The sequence below is a fragment of the Microcaecilia unicolor genome, chromosome 4 (assembly GCF_901765095.1).
Source record: "Microcaecilia unicolor chromosome 4, aMicUni1.1, whole genome shotgun sequence".
Lineage (NCBI taxonomy): Eukaryota > Metazoa > Chordata > Amphibia > Gymnophiona > Siphonopidae > Microcaecilia > Microcaecilia unicolor.
In genome coordinates, this window is record NC_044034.1 from 167,468,631 (window position 1) to 167,486,818 (window position 18,188).

The window sequence follows — 18,188 nt, forward strand, 5'->3', positions numbered from 1 at the left end:
ACTATGCTGAGAGCGAGGAAGCGCTCTACTTCTACTGCTTACGCCAGGGTTTGGCGTATCTTTGCAGCATGGTGTGAAGCAGGCTCACTTTCTCCCTTCACTGCTCCAATTTCTTCAGTGTTGGCGTTCCTGCAAGAAGGTCTGGAGAAAGGCCTGTCGCTCAGTTCCCTTAAAGTCCAGGTAGCGGCTCTGGCTTGCTTCAGGGGCCGCCTGAAGGGTGCTTCCCTGGCTTCGCAGCCAGATGTGGTGCGCTTTCTCAAGGGAGTTAATCACCTGCGCCCTCCTCTGCACTCAGTGGTGCCTGCGTGGAATCTCAACCTGGTGCTAAGAGCATTGCAGAAGCCGCCTTTGGAACCCTTGTCGAGGGCATCTCTGAAAGACCTGACGTTGAAAGCAGTCTTTTTGGTGGCTATCACTTCAGACAGAAGAGTTTCCGAGCTCCAGGCGCTCTCATGTCGAGAGCCTTTTCTGCAGTGCACTGAGGCAGGAGTGACTATTCGCACAGTGCCTTCCTTCCTGCCCAAGATTGGTTCTCGCTTCCATGTGAATCAGCAGCTCTGTCTCCCTTCCTTTCGTAGGGAGGACTACCCAGAGGAGTACTCCGCTCTTGAATATCTGGATGTGAGACGAGTCATCATCAGATACTTGGAAGTGACCAATGATTTCCGGAAATCGGATCATCTGTTTGTCCTGTTTGCAGGTCCTCGTAAGGGTCTGCAGGCTGCTAAGCCTACAGTGGCAAGATGGGTCCAGGAAGCCATTGCAGCGGCTTATGTGGCCGCGGGGAAGGTGCCGCCTATCCAGCTGAAGGCTCACTCCACGAGAGCTCAGGCGGCCTCGATGGCAGAGGCCGGATCCGTCTCCTTGGAAGAGATATGCAAGGCGGCAACGTGGGCTTCGGCTCATACATTCTCCAAGCATTACCGTTTGACTGTGGCTGCACGGGCGGAGGCCCGGTTTGGAGCTTCAGTGTTGAGGTCAGGGATTTCTATGTCCCGCCCTGGGTGAGTACTGCTTCGGTACATCCCACCAGTCTATGGATTGATCAGCTTGATGATATGGAAGGTAAAATTATGTATAATCATACCTGATAATTTTCTTTCCATTAATCATAGCTGATCAATCCATAGCCCCTCCCAGATATCTGTACTGTTTATATTCTGGTTGAATTTTAGGTTCAAGTTTAGCCTTCAGTTACTTCAGGAGGACTTCGTGTTCAAGTTCTTCTTTCACTTGGATTCTTCAAGAGTTGAGACGACTTTGTGTTACAGTGAGCTGCTGCATTCCTCTCCCCTCCGTTTTACGGGGCTGGATTGAGACATAAATTCTGCCGGCACTCCCTCCCGCTTCGTGCGGCTGTAGGGCAGCTTTGTACCCCTCCCGCTTCGGCGGTGTTAGGGTCAGTCAGCTCCTCCCGCGGTTGCGGTTGCAGGATAAGCCAGATCCCCCCGCATCGGCGGGTGTGGTGTCCCTCCCCCGCTCCGCGGGGATGAGCTGGACGAATTCCCCTCCCCCACTTGTGTGGGGATGAGCTGGGTTAATTCCCCTCCCCCGTTTCGGCGGTGGTGAGCTGGGCAGAGTGTCCCTTCGTGGGTGTAATTCTCTAAGTGCTGAGTCCTGCGGATGGAGCTTTGATATCGACATACTGAGGAGTTTCCGGCAGCACATGACCACATATAGGGAGGCAAAAGTTTGCTCTCTATCTCCACCTGCTGGTAGATGGACACAACCCACCAGTCTATGGATTGATCAGCTATGATTAATGGAAAGAAAATTATCAGGTATGATTATACATAATTTTACCATCTGTTCTATTTCCTGTGAAGCACCATTTTATCCTTTATTGTAGCCATCTTAAATTATTGCAATGATTTTATTTCACCCTGCACCTGTCTGGTAAGATCGGTTTTAACAGAGTCCACAATCTTTACTAAATCGTCAAACTTAGTAACCAAAACTGATACCTCTCCTGTGGATTTGGCAATAATTGAATCTATCCTTTGCAGCATAGCTCATAAAGTATGTAAATTCACCTCCATCGGGGCAGCAAGAGAATTAGCTGCTCCCTTGATGTTATCAACTGACTGCATTTCTCTGGACGGTGCACTTCCCTCGATGGGAAATGCTCTTTCAGCCACTTCAGCTGGCTGCAATCCCCCACACAACGCTGCTGAAGATGCATTGGACCTCAGGGGCGACAACAAGGTCTCCAGCTCCAGCTCCTCTGCCATTCCCTCAGCGGGGCATTGCTTCCCGGAACTTTGCGAATGGGGTCCAAATAGGAAGCGGTCAAGCTTCTGCTGAGCTGACCAGCGGGGGCACAGACTTCAAGACACCTTTCCTCTTAGTATGCGGCATAGCCTCAACAAGCCAGAAAAGTAAAACTACCAAATAGAGGAACAGCAGAGCTTCAACCCCTCTCACCACTCTGGCTTTATGCCACCATCTTGCCACTTGAAGATGGCGAGTGTTTAAGAAAACACTGTCTGCCACAGATTGAATATTGACCAGGTAGTTTTTACAGTTTTTTAAATGGCACATTACCTTTATGTTTAAGTTAATGAATGTTGTAAAATGCAGAACTCGGAATTGCTAATTTGTCTTCCAGAGGCAGGCTGGGTGACTACCTAGACACTGTTATTTGTTCTTTCCTTGGGTAAGGGGATGTTTGTTATGTGAACATTTAGGAGCTTTTATGTCTACCTAATTATTTGTTAGATTTCTTTTAACAAATGCTATTTTCTCTTATGTGATAAAGAATGATGGAAAATCACTTCAGGGTCAAATTTCAATGGGCCATTGAGCAGCAAAATAACTGGATAACCCTGTTACCTTTAGCCAGATTTTCAGCTGACCCTAACCAGCTAGATTTGCAGCTGAAATTCTCATAAATCTAGCAAGACAACATTGTGTGGCTAAATTTAGGACAGCTATTTGTGTGACCAGAGTTGTCCTGCTAAATTTAACCCGTTGGAAGCTGAAAATCCATACTGACCTGCTAAATTGAAAATCTGGCCCAAGTTCTCCAGAGCTGGCCAGTGAGGAAATTTTTCAGAATTAGGGGTTTACCCTGCTAACTTTCAAAATCTTTTCAGAAGTGCCCCGTTTGGTTTTATAAATGACAACACCACCATCTAAAAGAGCTTGTTAGTGCATCTGCTTCATTTGCACTCCTCCACCTGACTTCCTTCTCCTTTCTCCTCTCCTGTCTCTTAATGCTCTGTTCCTTTCCCTTATGTTTTATCTCTCTCTTTCTGATTTTCCTCTGCCTCTCTTTTTGTTTCATCCATCTCTTCCAATGTGATTTTGCTTACCTTTCATCTTGGTTCCGTTAGGACCATAGGCGGCCCGTATAAGAGGCTTGGGGAGGCTAAGCCTCCCCAGCCCAATCGTGGACTTCCTTTGGCTGCTGCCCTCACAAACACAGCGCTTTTGCCAGATAGCTCTCCCTCCTTCCTTCACACTCTCACCGGCTTCCCGATCGGCAGCCCTCCTCCTCCCTTCCCCCCCTCCGCACGCGCATGTGCGTGCTTTAACCTTTTACTTCCCAGCGACGTCAATCAAGAAAAAGGCACTACAGGCTCGCCTCCAGCTTCTCCCTTCACACAGTGTTCCGCCCTCGCGGAAACAGGAAATGCATCATCGCAGAAGGCGGGACACTGTTTGAAGGAAGAAGCTGGAGGCGAGCCTGAAATGCCTTTTTCTTGATTGACGTCGCTGCCATGGTTTGTGGCTGTTGCCTTCACTACCTTCTCTTTGTGCTGACACTGACAGTCTTCTGCTGGCTTCCACCTCAACCACACAGCTACAGAGCAACCCCCAAAGCCAGTTGTGCTCCCAGGGTTCTCTCTCTTGCTAGCCATCCTTCAAAAAAATTGCAGCCATCAGAAGGACAGTAACTTTTTTTCCCTTTTTTTTTTTTTAAACCTCAGATTACACAGGGATGAAAAGAAAGAGGCAGAGGGCTATTAAGGGGGTAAAAGAAGTTATTGATGGAGGTGTGAGAGGTTAGAAATGGGGAAGTAAAAGTGGGGTAGGAGTGTGATGTAAGTCAGGAACTGAAGGTGGAGAGAGGATGAGTGATGAGGAAGAAACTGGTTGGTGAAGGGATGAGAGGCAGGTGATTGTAGATGAGTCTAGGAAGAGGATGAGCACAAAGAATGGAAATGGGGAACTAAAAAGTACCTGAAAGACAAGGGAATAGGAGGCTGACAAAGAATGAGAGACATGAAAATGGGAGGACTAGAGAGGTAAGTGGAGGGAGACTGAGGACTGGAGGAGGGATAAAAACATAGATGAGAAACAAAGATCAGTGTCAGAGACAGATATAGGAGAAGAGAGAAAGGAAAAGAAAGGAGTTGGGCGTCATGAAGAAACAAAATGGAAATAAGATCTTGAAAAAGGACATGGTGAGAGAAAAAATATCAAATGGAAAGAAGACACTGCATAAAACAGAAGACACTAATAGAAAAACTAAATGCTCAGACAGCAAAGGTAGAAAACATTTTTTATTCAGAATTTATTAATTGGAATATGTCAGCTTTTGGAAATGTGCATCTGTGATATTTTGCATGTAAGTTTCAATTTTTCTAGTATTGCTACATGCTGAGTCCGACTTCTTGAGGTAACTTTCCAGTTCAGTATTTTGCCTTCATATCTGTTGTGTCATGTATTTCATGTGTGATCAAGGTGCAGTATTCTGCTAGCTTGTAGTATTTGCAGCCCTTTTTGTTGTTTTTTTTTTTTTGTTTCACTAGGTTGTTTCACTAGGTGTTTTAGAGCCCGGTGTAATTACAGTGCTGCCTTTCCATGCATAAGGTTGTAGCTCGTCCTGTCCTTGGAATTAGTGCTGTTATGGTTTGGTAAGGTTATAAGTGTGTTTTTGCACAAGTTTGTGTATAGTGTTTTGCGGTGGAGAGATTGTGTATTGGCCTGTGTGGCACCAAAACATCAGAAAGGGTTTTAGAGCCTAAATCATGACACACTACCTCTTGAAGGATCTACGTATGGTCATTAATAAAAGGAGCTCATTGTGAACACTATGCACCCTAAAAGGATGTTCAATGGCTCTACATGAGAATTGTGATATCATGATCCCTTGTTTCATATTGTTGACGGTCTGCATTTTCCGTATGGGTGGTATATTGGTGTATTGGGGTCTGCCCAGTGTAATATTTATGGTACAGTAAGGTTCTGAGTGTGTTTTTGCACAATGTTGTGCATAGTGTTTTGCACTTGGATTCCAGGGCTCTGTCCTTTCCTGGTTCTCTTCCTACCTCTCCCTCCGCACCTTTAGTGTTCACTCTGGTGGATCCTCTTCTACTTCTATCCCTCTGCCTGTCGGCGTACCTCAGGGTTCTGTTCTTGGTCCCCTCCTCTTTTCTATCTACACTTCTTCCCTTGGTTCATTAATCTCATCCCATGGCTTTTCCTACCATCTCTATGCTGATGACTCCCAAATCTACCTTTCTACCCCTGATATCTCACCTTGCATCCAAACCAAAGTTTCAGCGTGCTTGTCTGACATTGAGGGGCATAATCGAACAGAAACGCCTATCTCCATGGGCGTTTATCTCCGAGAACGGGTCCGTGAAGGGGCGGACCCAAGCGTATTTTCGAAAAAATTAGACGTCCATGTTTTATTCGCCAAGTTGTGAGCTGGGCGTTTTTGCTTTTCAGCGATAATGGACAATGAAATCGCCCAGCTCAAAAACGAATAAATCCAAGGCATTTGTTCGTGGGAGGGGCCAGGATTAGTAGTGCACTGGTCCCCCTAACATGCCAGGACACCAACCAGGCACCCTAGGGGGCACTTTTACAAAAACAGAACAAAAGGTAAAAGAGCTCCCAGGTGCATAGCACCCTTCCCTTTTGTGTTGAGCCCCCCAAATCCCCCTCAAAACCCACTGCCCACAAGTCTACATCTTTACTATAGCCCTAAGGGGTGAAGGGGGGCACCTACATGTGGGTACAGTGGGTTTGGGGGGGTTGGACGACTAAGCATTAAGCAGCACAATTGTAACAGGTAGGGGGGGATGGGCCTGGGTCCACCTGCCTGAAGTCCACTGCACCCCCTAACAACTGCTCCAGGGACCTGCATACTGCTGCCAGGGAGGTGGGTATGACATTTGAGGGTCAAAATAAAAAGTTGTGAAACATCATTTTTTGTGGTGGGAGGGGGTTATGACCACTGGGGGAGTCAGGGGAGGTCATCCCCGATTCCCTCCAGTGGTCATCTGGTCATTTAGGGCACTTTTTGGGGCCTTATTCGTGAAAAAAACAGGGTCCAGGAAAAGTGCCCTAAATTCTAGCTAAAAACGCATACTTTTGTCCCATTATCTGTGAAATGCGCCCATCTCTGTTCGGCAGATAACCACGCCCCAGTTCCGCCTTCGCCACACCTCTGACACGCCCCCATCAACTTTGTCCGCATCCGCGACGGAGTGCAGTTGAAAACGTCCAAAAATCGGCTTTCGATTATACCGCTTTATTCGGTTTTGTGAGATAAACGCCCATCTCCCGATTTAGGTCGGAACTTGGGCGTTTTTCTCGTTCGATTATAAGCAGGATTGCTGTCTGGATGTCTCAACGCCACCTGAAATTAAATATGACCAAAACCGAGCTTCTCATTTTCCCCCCCAAACCCACCTCCCCGCTCCCCCCGTTTTCTATTTCTGTTGATGGCTCTCTCATTCTCCCTGTCTCCTCGGCTCGAAACCTTTGACTCATCTTTGACTCTTCTCTCTCCTTCTCTGCTCATATTCAGCAGACTGCCAAGACCTGTTGTTTCTTTCTTTACAACATCCGTAAAATCCGCCCCTTTCTTTCCGAGCACTCTACCAAAACCCTCATCCACACCCTTGTCACCTCTCGTTTAGACTACTGCAATCTGCTTCTTGCTGGCCTCCCACTTAGTCACCTCTCCCCTCTCCAGTCGGTTCAAAACTCTGCTGCCCGTCTCATCTTCCGCCAGGGTCGCTTTACTCATACTACCCCTCTCCTCAAGACCCTTCACTGGCTCCCTATCCGTTTTCGCATCCTGTTCAAACTTCTTCTACTAACCTATAAATGTATTCACTCTGCTGCTCCCCAGTATCTCTCCACACTCGTCCTTCCCTACACCCCTTCCCGTGCACTCCGCTCCATGGATAAATCCTTCTTATCTGTTCCCTTCTCCACTACTGCCAACTCCAGACTTCGCGCCTTCTGTCTCGCTGCACCCTACGCCTGGAATAAACTTCCTGAGCCCCTACGTCTTGCCCCATCCTTGGCCACCTTTAAATCTAGACTGAAAGCCCACCTCTTTAACATTGCTTTTGACTCGTAACCACTTGTAACCACTCGCCTCCACCTACCCTCCTCTCTTCCTTCCCGTTCACATTAATTGATTTGATTTGCTTACTTTATTTATTTTTTGTCTATTAGATTGTAAGCTCTTTGAGCAGGGACTGTCTTTCTTCTATGTTTGTGCAGCGCTGCGTATGCCTTGTAGCGCTATAGAAATGCTAAATAGTAGTAGTAGTAGTAGTATATGCTTTGAGCAACCACTTTATTCTTTGACATATGATACATATCTAATATTTAAATTTAATAAAAGGTATTAATTGTGATTATTATTTTTACTTATTTTTTTTCTGTGTGTTGTCAGACAGTTATGGAGGTAAGCTCTGCCCCTGGCCCCACCCCTAACCCGCCCCCTTTAGCCTCCCCAAACAGTTGGGCCACCGACCGCCTATGCTTAGGACACATTTCTGTGTCTGGAACATCACCCCTTTTTTCAGTGAGACCTTTAATTCCCCTCCTCTTTGGAGCCACCCCAAGACCACAGATTCAGAGGTGGGGTTTTTTTCCCTTTTCATTTCATCTGTGAAGACCTTGGTAACTCTCTCTGTTGTCCAGAATCCTGTGTCCAAGTGATTAGAGCACTGGTCTTAGCATCCAGAGGTGGCCAGTTCAAATCCTACTGCTGCTCCTTGTGATCTTGAGCAAGTCAACCCTCCATTGCCTCAGGTACAAAATTATATAAGTATTGCCACACTGGGACAGACCAAAGGTCCATCAAGCCCAGCATCCTGTTTCCAACAGTGGCCAATCCAGGTCACAAATACCTGGCAAGATCCCAAAAAATTTCAATACATTTTATGCTACTTATCTCAGAAATAAGCAGTGGATTTTCCCCAAGTCAATTTAATAATGGTCTATGGACTTTTCCTTTAGGAAGCCATGCATACCTTTTTAAAACTCCGCTAAGCCAACTGCCTGTACCACATTCTCTGGCAATGAATTCCAGAGTTTAATTAGATTGTGACCCTTCCAGAGACAGGGAAATACCCAGAGTACCAGAATGTAACTCACCTTGAGCTACTAATGAAAAGGTGTGAGCAAAATCCAAATAAATAATATGCATTCCCCTCCATTGGAGCATCTTTTTCTTCTCTGTAAGCATCCTGTGCCCTGATGTGCAGAATTTGAGGCTTCTTCTTGCCCTAGAGTTTGTGCCTCTCCTCCTTTCTCTACTTTACCACACTAAAGAGCTCTATTTGCTCAACTGTGGTCTGGACTGGAGTCATAATGCCCTGGAGACAGGATGAAGTGCTGTGGTCATACCCATGTTTATTTCAGCAGCTGCTGGCAGAGCTGTTGCTTGGGCATGTGTCATTTTCCGTATGGGCCTCGGTGACCTTTTGAGCAGGAAGAGAAAAAACAACAGTAATTGACCTGTGAATGTCCCTTGAAGGCCACCTAGGTCACTGTTGGGTATGTAGGAGTAGATGTAAAGCATCTATTCTGATCTGGCTTTCGTACAAATACTTGGGCTCCACAATATAATCATGAACTGATTTTTTTGTGTGACTCATTCTAAGTAGAGCCGGGAAATTATCCTATTTCCAGTTCATCACCAATCACTGCAACCATAACCTGGGGCCTCATTTACTGAGTTTTTTTTCTGGTAGACACAGAATGGGGAAAATGGTGTTAGGAAATCATGCCCGTGGTGATGCAGCTCTCTTGGAACTAGATAAGAATTCAACTTCTGTGTGCTATTTTGTGCTTTGCACATGCTTCTTCATCTGTTTGTTTCACATACACTAGAACCCTTCTAGTGACTGGTATGCAGAGAGTGCCTATACTCAAGCAGTTTTGCCACGGAAACCAGAAATAATCTTACACCAGCACTGAAGTGATAGATGTTCTGTATTTGTGATATAGTGTTTGGAGTCCCTTCATATGTAGAGATGGGATTCTGTCCCCTGAAGAGGATAAGGACAGGTAAATCTTGTCATAAGAATGTTCTCAAGTCTCTCAGATTTTTTTTTGTATTGAGATCATCTCTGATGTCAAAGCTGAGACTAGAGGGGATTAAAGAAGGTTGATGCCCTGGACGTCTGATGGAGAAGCCTCAAAAGGGCACAAACCTACTAATAAAATTTCATAGCTCAGCACATCTACATACTTGTGCAATAATCAATTTTAAGTCTATTTTTTAAAGACACTAACAGGCTTATTTTCGAAAGGGAAGGACGCCCATCTTTCGACACAAATCCCAGGGTTGCCCAAATCGGCATAATCGAAAGCCAATTTTGGGTGTCCCCAACTGCTTTCCGTAGCGGGGACGACCAAAGTTCCCAGGGGCGTGTCGGAGGCTTAGCGAAGGCGGGACTTGGGCATGCCTAACACATGGGCGTCCTCGACCCATAATCGAAAAAAGAAGGGCGTCCCTGGCGAGCACTTGGACGACTTTACTTGGTCCTTTTTTTGTTATGACCAAGCCACGAAAAGGTGCCCAAACTGACCAGATGACCACTGGAGGGAATCGGGGATCACCTTCCCTTACTCCCCCAGTGGTCACTAACCCCCTCCCACCCTCAAAAACATTTTTTCAAAATATTTTTTGCCAGCCTCAAATGTCATACTCAGGTCCATTGCAGCAGTATGCAGGTCCCTGGAGCAGTTTTAGTGGGTGCAGTGCACTTCAGGCCGGCGGACCCAGGCCCATCCCCCCCTACCTGTTACACGTGGTGGTAAATGTGAGCCCTCCAAAGGGTCTCAGCACACACAGTAAGGGAGCTATGCACTTGGAGCAATTTCTGAAATCCACTGCAGTGTCCCCTAGGGTGCCCGGTTGGTGTCCTGGGATATGAGGGTGACCAGTGCACTACGAATGCTGGCTGGCCCATGACCAAAGGGCTTGGATTTGGTCATTTCTGAGATGGGTGTCCTCAGTTTCCTTAATCGCTGAAAATCAGAAACGACCAATTCTACGGACGACCATCTCTAAGGTCGACCTAAATTTCCAGATTTGGGCGTCCCCGACCGTATTATCAAAACAAAAGATGGACGTCCATCTTGTTTCGATAATACGGGTTTCCCCCGCCCCTTCACCGGGACGTTCTGCGAGGACGTCCTCAGGAAAACTTGGGCGCCCCTTTTGATTATGCCCCTCAAAGGAACCTATATATCGTTATGAAACTGCCTCACAAAAGCAGCCAAAAATACATTGAAGGACCTGGTTGGGAACAGGTGCAAAAGTATGTGGCTGAAGTACATGCGTAGATGAGAGTGAGGTGAGGATGCTTGCATCTGCTGCATATTAGTTGGATTGTATTCCCAAGCAATTTTATTCTCATATCAACTCAGTGTTACATTATACTACTAATATTTATATTGTAGACTCAGTGCATCGTGTATATTGTATGATAAACTACATTGTCCACAACTAAAGCACAGTTAAATACAAAAGTGTGAGGGGGAGGAAGGAGCTGTAATTCTGATTGTCTGTCCCAGGTGCTGAAAAGGCGGATCCCGGTTCTATCCAACGTACCCTGGGAGTGAGAACAGTGATGATCCTCTCCAGTGCAGACATTTGCTATACTGCATTTATAACTGCAATGGCATTATTTCTCTCTGCCTCTTATCTAAAACTCGAGGGAAAAATCATTTTGTAATACAAACAATGGGTATTTCTATTGTTTTATAAGGTAAAGACCTATGTTTGTATTTGATAAGATCAGAATAACTATGGAGTAACCATTTTAATCTCCCAATGCCTCTTTCTTCCTTTTTTCCCATCTTCCCTGTTCTCTAGTCTCTAATTCATATAACTTGGAAAACAGTATGGCGAATTCGATTTATCCTTTTTTTAGCTTGTTACCAAAGAATTTTACAGTTAGCCAAAAAGTGTCTCCCCTGGTGTCCTACTTTCTAGTAGTAAAGGTCCAAGTCGTTGTCATAAATTCAGTCTACTTTTTATGCCATCTCTGTTCTTTGTTCCCTAGTGGCCATTCTGCACAAAGTTTTGCATGAAATAATGTAAGTAATGCTACAGCAGTGGCTGTGCTTTTCGCAGTAACCCCTATGTAAACAGCATAAGTCTTTGATAACTAGTGCCAAATATAATGAGGTTGATTTAGAGACATGTGGTAAATGCTAAATAGTCAGTGGATTTTATGAAATGTAACCAGCTTTCAAATTACACCTCTTCCAGATATTTTTACACAAGTAAAACAAATGTGCTGCCTGCTGTTACCCCTATTTTCTTAACTCTGCTGCTCATACCTTCTTAATAGTTCTGCTTGCATGAGTCCCAAGCCTTTTGCTCACTGCTGTCAGGCTGTAGTACTGTGTGTGATACATTTCAAGCTTAGCAGTGCCCTGCCATTCGATTGGCTTGGGTCCCTGGCTCCTCACTAGTGCTGTTTGCATCTGCTCTTTTGCCTCTTTAGCAGTGCTGCTTGGATTTGTGTCTCTTTACTATTGTTGTCTACTTGTAATTCTCATCTCTTTACCCCCTACCCATTAACTTTATTTATTTAAAGGGAATCTTGCATAGCAGTCATTGGCCATGGTAACATTACATGGTATCATTGTCCCCACACTATCTTAAACACCTCCATCTCTCCCTCCACTGGACCTGAATGAACAGATAAGACCAAATACAGTGGTTCTCAACCCAGTTCTCGGGGACACAACTAGCCGGTCAATTTTTCAGGATACACACGATGAATATGTATGAAATAGATTTGCAAACAACAGAGGCAGTGCATGCAAATGTATCACATACATATTCATTATGGATATCCCGAAAACCTGACTGGCTGGGTGAGCCCAAGGACTGGGTTGAGAACCTCTGCATTAGAATAAAACATGCCTCCCTCTGGAGCTGTTCATCATATGATGCATGTGGGAAAGAGGAACCCGAATTGTGGCTGTGTCGTGCAGGGTTCCACGTTAGGGGTCACGGGCCAGGAGGGGGATCTAGGTGTCGTCGTTAATGATACGTTGAAACCTTCTGCTCAGTGTGCCGCTGCGGCTAAGAAAGCAAATAGAATGTTGGGTATTATTAGGAAAGGAATGGAAAACAAAAATGAGGATGTTATAATACATTTGTATCGCTCCATGGTGCGACCGCACCTCGAATATTATGTTCAATTCTGGTCGCCGCATCTCAAAAAAGATATAGTGGAATTAGAAAAGGTGCAGAGAAGGGCGACGAAAATGATAGAGGGGATGGGACGACTTCCCTATGAGGAAAGGCTAAAGCGGCTAGGGCTCTTCAGCTTGGAGAAAAGGCGGCTGAGGGGAGATATGTTAGAGGTCTATAAAATAATGAGTGGAGTTGAACGGGTAGATGTGAAGCGTCTGTTCACGTTTTCCAAAAATACTAGGACTAGGGGGCATGCGATGAAGCTACAATGTAGTAAATTTAAAACGAATCAGAGAAAATGTTTCTTCACTCAATGTGTAATTAAACTCTGGAATTCGTTGCCAGAGCATGTGATAAAGGCGGTTAGCTTAGCGGAGTTTAAAAAAGGTTTGGACGGCTTCCTAAAGGAAAAGTCCATAGACCGTTATTAAATGGACTGGGGAAAATCCACTATTTCTGGGATAAGCAGTATAAAATGTTTTGTACATTTTGGGATCTTGCCAGGTATTTGTGCAGGGCTGTGCCTAGGGTCTCTGGTGCCCCCCTGCAGACTATCAGTTGCCCCCCCCCCCCCCCCGTGTGACACAAGATGCAAAGGAAATAGGAGCTGAAAGATGGAGTGCATCTTTGTGGGATTGCTCAACAAATAGAAGGTTTACAACCACTTAGCTTTTCGTGCTTTCATGTTCATGAAATTAGTAATTAAATCTTTGATATCTAACTGGGCACATATATCATTCTCAATAGCAATCATGGCAAGGCTTACAAGCCTTTCTTGCGAAATACTTGATCGCAAATAATTTTTTATGATTTTTAACCGTGAAAATGTTCGCTCACCACTTGCCACACTGACAGGAATTGTCAGCAATATTCTTAGAAACAAATTGCTATACATTGCAAAATAAGATAGCAGATGCAAATTCTCAAAGTGGACATATTCCAAACGCTAAAATGAAAATAAAATGATTTTTTTCTACCTTTGTTGTCTGGTAACTTTCTTTTTCTGATCATGCTGGCTTAGTATCTGATTCTGCTGCTATCTATCCTCTTAACTCCGTTTCCAGGGCTTCCTTTCCATTTATTTCTTTACTTTCTTCCTTTCTTGCTCTATATCCATAAGTAAAAGCTGGGTCCTCCGCAGACTTGACTGTCCAGTGGATCCAGCTTCTGCCTATTTTCTCCATCCATGTGCAGTTTTTCTCCTCGCTTCCTTTTCCCTCATCTCATCTCCTTCCTCTCTCTTCCCTCCCCTCCATCCATGCCCAGCATTTCTTCTCTCTCCCTTCCTCTCCATCCATGTGCATCTCCTTCCTCTGTCTTCCCTTCCCTCCCCTCCATCCATGTCCAACAATTCTCCTCTCTCCCCTCCATGTCCAGCAATTTCTCCTCTCTCCCTGGGCCATGCCCTCCCATCCATGTCCATCCTTGTCCCTCTCTTCCCTTCCCTCCTCCATCCATATCCAGCAATTCTCCTCTCTCCCCTCCTCTCCATTTCCAGCAATTTCTCCTCTCCCTGGGCCTTGCCCTGCCCTCCCATCCATTTCCCTCTCTGCCCTTCCCTTACCTCAGCTCCACGCCGCCCTGGGGGCTTTAAATCTTTTACCTCCGACGGTTGCAGCAGCTGAGCAGCGTCAGTGAAAGCGCTGCCGACGTCTCCAGCCTTCCCTTCGCGCTCGCTCGTTTGTTCCCTCAGTGTCCCGCCTTCTTCTGACGTAATTTCCTTGTGAGGGCGGGGCACTGAGGGAACCAATGAGCGCGAAGGGAAGGCTGGAGACGTCGGCAGCGCTTTCACTGATACTGCTCAGCTGCTGCGACCGTCGGAGGTAAAAGATTTAAAGCCCCCAGGGTGGCGCGGAGCTGAGGTAAGCGGCGAGGGTAATCACCGCGGCGGCGCCCTCCAGAGGTCAGCGCCCCCCTGCGGTGCTTACCCCGCTTACTGTGTTGGCACGGACCTGTATTTGTGACCTGGATTGGCCACTGTTGGAAACAGGATGCTGGGCTCAATGGACCTTTGGTCTTTCCCAGTATGGCAATACTTATGTACTTATGTACTTATATTACTAGCAGAACTGCCTTGAGGCAGCTTAGCCAACGAAATGCCTACAGACCATCTTGGTATCCTGCCATGTGACGGCTTTCCTCATCCAGTAAAAGTGGCTGGATTAGAAAGCTCATACCTTGCATGTCACCAACTCTGTCAGCTGGACAGTAGTTGTATAGGTCATGCCCTCATCATACCAACCTTCAAACCACATTTGGCTTGGGTAACCCACTACAACACTGTAAAAGACATAAATCTTATCTTTAACATTGAACACATATCAACATGACATACCACTTACATTCAGTTTGACCTTGCAGGTGAGGAAGTGGCTGAATTTTCAGCCTCTTTCCCCTCCTTCAGCATCCACCACCTTCACAAATTCCTGTTTTTATTTAAAAGTAAATGACTGCTTGGTCCAATCCAAAATCTCCTCTTTTCTGCCAGCTTGTGCTTCTCCTCCTGCCCTGTCCAACTCCATCTCCTTTTCCTTCTTTTCTACAAACACTGCCCCCTGTTGGTCAATTCTCCGCTTCTCAGTTCCCTGTGATTCTCTGTGGTTGGAGACCTAGCTCCACTGCCTTTTCTTTTTACTGATGTTGCCTATCTTTGGTTCCTTGTCTCTTTACAAACACTGTCTGAGTCCTCTACTTGTAATCCAGTGCTGTCTGTAATATCCTACAGTCTTACCAGTGCAGCTTACTACCCTTCTCTTCTCTTCCCCCAGTCCTACATGAATGCAGTTTTATCACTGCTGTCTGTGACTCCCTGCCTTCTTCCCAATCCTACCTGCAGTCCTCTGCAGGGATGTAGCCAGACACCCAATTTTGGGTGGGCCTGGGCCCAAGTTGGGTGGGCAGAAGAACCCTGCCCCACAGGCAGTTTGGTCTATCCTGCCTGCCCACAGGCCATCCAATCTGTCAGACCCACCCCCGTATACCTTTTAAACAGCAGATCTTTGCCAGCAGCAAGCAGTGACTGATTCTCATTGCTCACACTGGCTCTACAGCCTTCTATCTGATGTTCCTATGTAGAAACAGGAAGTTGCATCAGAGGGAAGGCTGTAGGGCCAGTGCGAGCAGTGTGTATCAATCACAGGAGGGAGAGCTGTTGGGAGTTTTCAATTGTCAGGGCTTGGGGATCCCCGCCAGCCATATCATAGGTGTGCTGCTACTGGGTGGGCCTGGGCCCACTCGTGGCTACACCACTGGTCCTCTGTCTCTTTTTAGCAGTGCTGTCTATGACTTCTATCTGCAGTCCTCTGTCTCTGTAACAGTGCTGTCTATGATTCCTCCCTGCACTCCCCTCTCTGTGCTTACTTATCAGTGCCATCTATCTAGCTTCACTGCCTCTTTACCAGTCTGCACATAATACTTACCAACATTACACCCAGGAAGTCAAAGCCAGTTTGCTACGGCTAAAGCTATAGTCTCAATAAGGCACAGTGCCTGGGTGGTTGAACTAAAGCTACATTAGCCACACGTATATAATGTCTGAGTGCTATATTCAAAGCTCTTCTGTCTCCAAGGGAATATTACCAGTTTCCTGCAGCCAAAATTAAACTAACCAAAAGGATGCAATGCAAGACCACTGCAATCAAAGCTAGGACTATGCTAGCTTGGGAGAAGGGGCAGTGAAAATAAATCAGTAGGACGGATAAACAGTCTTGCACTGTATATGTATGTCTTTCTTGAGGCAGTGAATTATTAGAGAATATTGACCACATCACAACATGAGAGAAAAACATCAACATTAAATAAAGTATAAATAAACCATAACAGAACTCAGTAAGAGAACATCATGGAGCAGAACTCTGAACACCTTTTCTTTCCTGTATTATTGTAGGTCTTTTCTTCCTTTCTTTCCTTTAATAAATTTGTAAACTGCTTTGATAGTTTTCTCATAAGCAGTATATTAAGTCTGGGATAAACTTGAAACTTGAACTTTTTCTTTTGGGTTTTGAGAAGTCTCTGAAGTCTTTATTTTCTGTCCCTTGTGTCTTCCAGACTTACTGACAGTGAAGGAGTATCACTGCTTGCTGCAGATGCTGTGCCCAGACTTTCCGATGGATCTCACTCAGAAGGCAGCAAGGTGTGTCACAGCTCTCTAGAATCCATTGATTTCTAGCACGTGTCACTTCTTATTGGACACTTTGGACTCATGAAAAAAACCCTAACTAGCTGCAAAATAAACACCTAAATTTTCAATTTATAAACACTTAAAAATAGAAGGCATTTTTATAAATGATCTAGAAATGGGAACAACAAGGGAGGTGTTCAGATTTGCAGATGGCACAAAATTATCAAATGCTGTTAAATCACCAACAGACTGTTAGAAATAGCAGAAGGACTTTGCAAGCCTGGAAACTGGGTATGCAGGGGGCAGATGAAATTTAACATGGACAAGTGCAGGTAATGCATATAAGAAAGAATAATTCAAATAGAGGCAGGGCTTTTTTGAGGGGGTACTTGGGAGTACTGAGTACCGGCACCTTTTCCACTGTCTGCTAAAATTGACCCATGGAACCCAAGTTTTAATGATAGAGCTCTGGTTCTACACACCAATTCTGTCTTGTCATGGATTCTGTGACTGGTTGCAGGGGGCCTGGCTATTATGGGGTGGGTCCCTCAGTGATCACCCTACTCCTGAAGGGTGGCCTAGCATATAAGTACCAGCACCTTTTTTACTAGAAAAAACACACTGAATAGAGGACAGGGCCGGGCAGACTTTTACGGTCTGTGTCCTACAAATGACAGATTCAGATAGGCTGGAGTAGGCTTTGACGGCAGCTTCAGTAGTTGTAACATAATGACAGAGCCGGGTGGACTTCTGTGGTCTATGTCCCAGAAGCACCAAAGAAAGACCATGATCAAGTATGTAATCTCACGTTCATTGTTCATTTAATCTTGAATTGATAATGAATGTGACTATTGGGCAGACTGGATGGACCATTCAGGTCTTTATCTGCTGTTACTGTGTTATATGATGCTAGGTTCTCACACACCTGAATATGTAACTTGCCTTAGCTTGAATTTAGAAAAAGGTGAATGTAATAAATCTAAAAAGCCCAGGAGTCACCACCCTGGAAGAATTCCTAGGCGTTAGAGTTATCATGGACAATACGTTGAAATCCTTGGCTCAGTATGTGGCAGTGGCCAAAAAAAAAAAAAGCAGAGTATGAAGAATTATCAGAAAAGGAATGAAGAATATCATATTGTTTCTGTATCGCGCTATGTTGCAACCGCACTTTTGAGTACTGTGTACAGTTCTGGTAGTCTCATCTCAGAAAAAATGTAATGGAACTAGAAAAGATACAGAGAAGGATGACCAAAATGATAAAGGGGATGACAGGGCTCCAGTGGTGTTCCTTGGTTGGCTGCCACCCGGGGTGGGTTGCCACTGCACATCCTCCCTGGTGCAGCACAACACCCAACCCCCCCCCCCCCCCCCCGGCGCATCACCTCCAAGCCTCCCCCCTCAGGTGTATTGTTCTTTCTCCGAGGACAAGCAGGCTGCTTGTTCTCACGACTGGGGTTGACGTCCACGGTAGCCCCCACCAACCGGAACAAAACTTCGAGGGCGGTCCCGCACGCAGGGCACGCCCACCGCGCATGCGCGGCCATCTTCCCGCCCGTGCGCGACCGTTCCCGCTTAGTTTTTTCCGGTTTCCGCGCTGGAGAGAGACGAGGTTTTTCTCTTTGTGCGCGTTCGCGCTTCGTTTTT

General features: G+C 45.8%; 1 protein-coding gene across 1 annotated transcript in view; it reads left to right on the forward strand.

The window, feature by feature from the left end:
• Positions 1 to 18,188, forward strand: part of C4H11orf49 (chromosome 4 C11orf49 homolog) — a 242,936-nt gene that overhangs the window by 172,085 nt on the left and 52,663 nt on the right. The window contains exon 4 of the mRNA XM_030199487.1: positions 16,472 to 16,556. Within this exon, the coding sequence (XP_030055347.1) occupies positions 16,472 to 16,556 (85 nt within the window). The remainder of the gene's footprint in view (positions 1 to 16,471; positions 16,557 to 18,188) is intronic.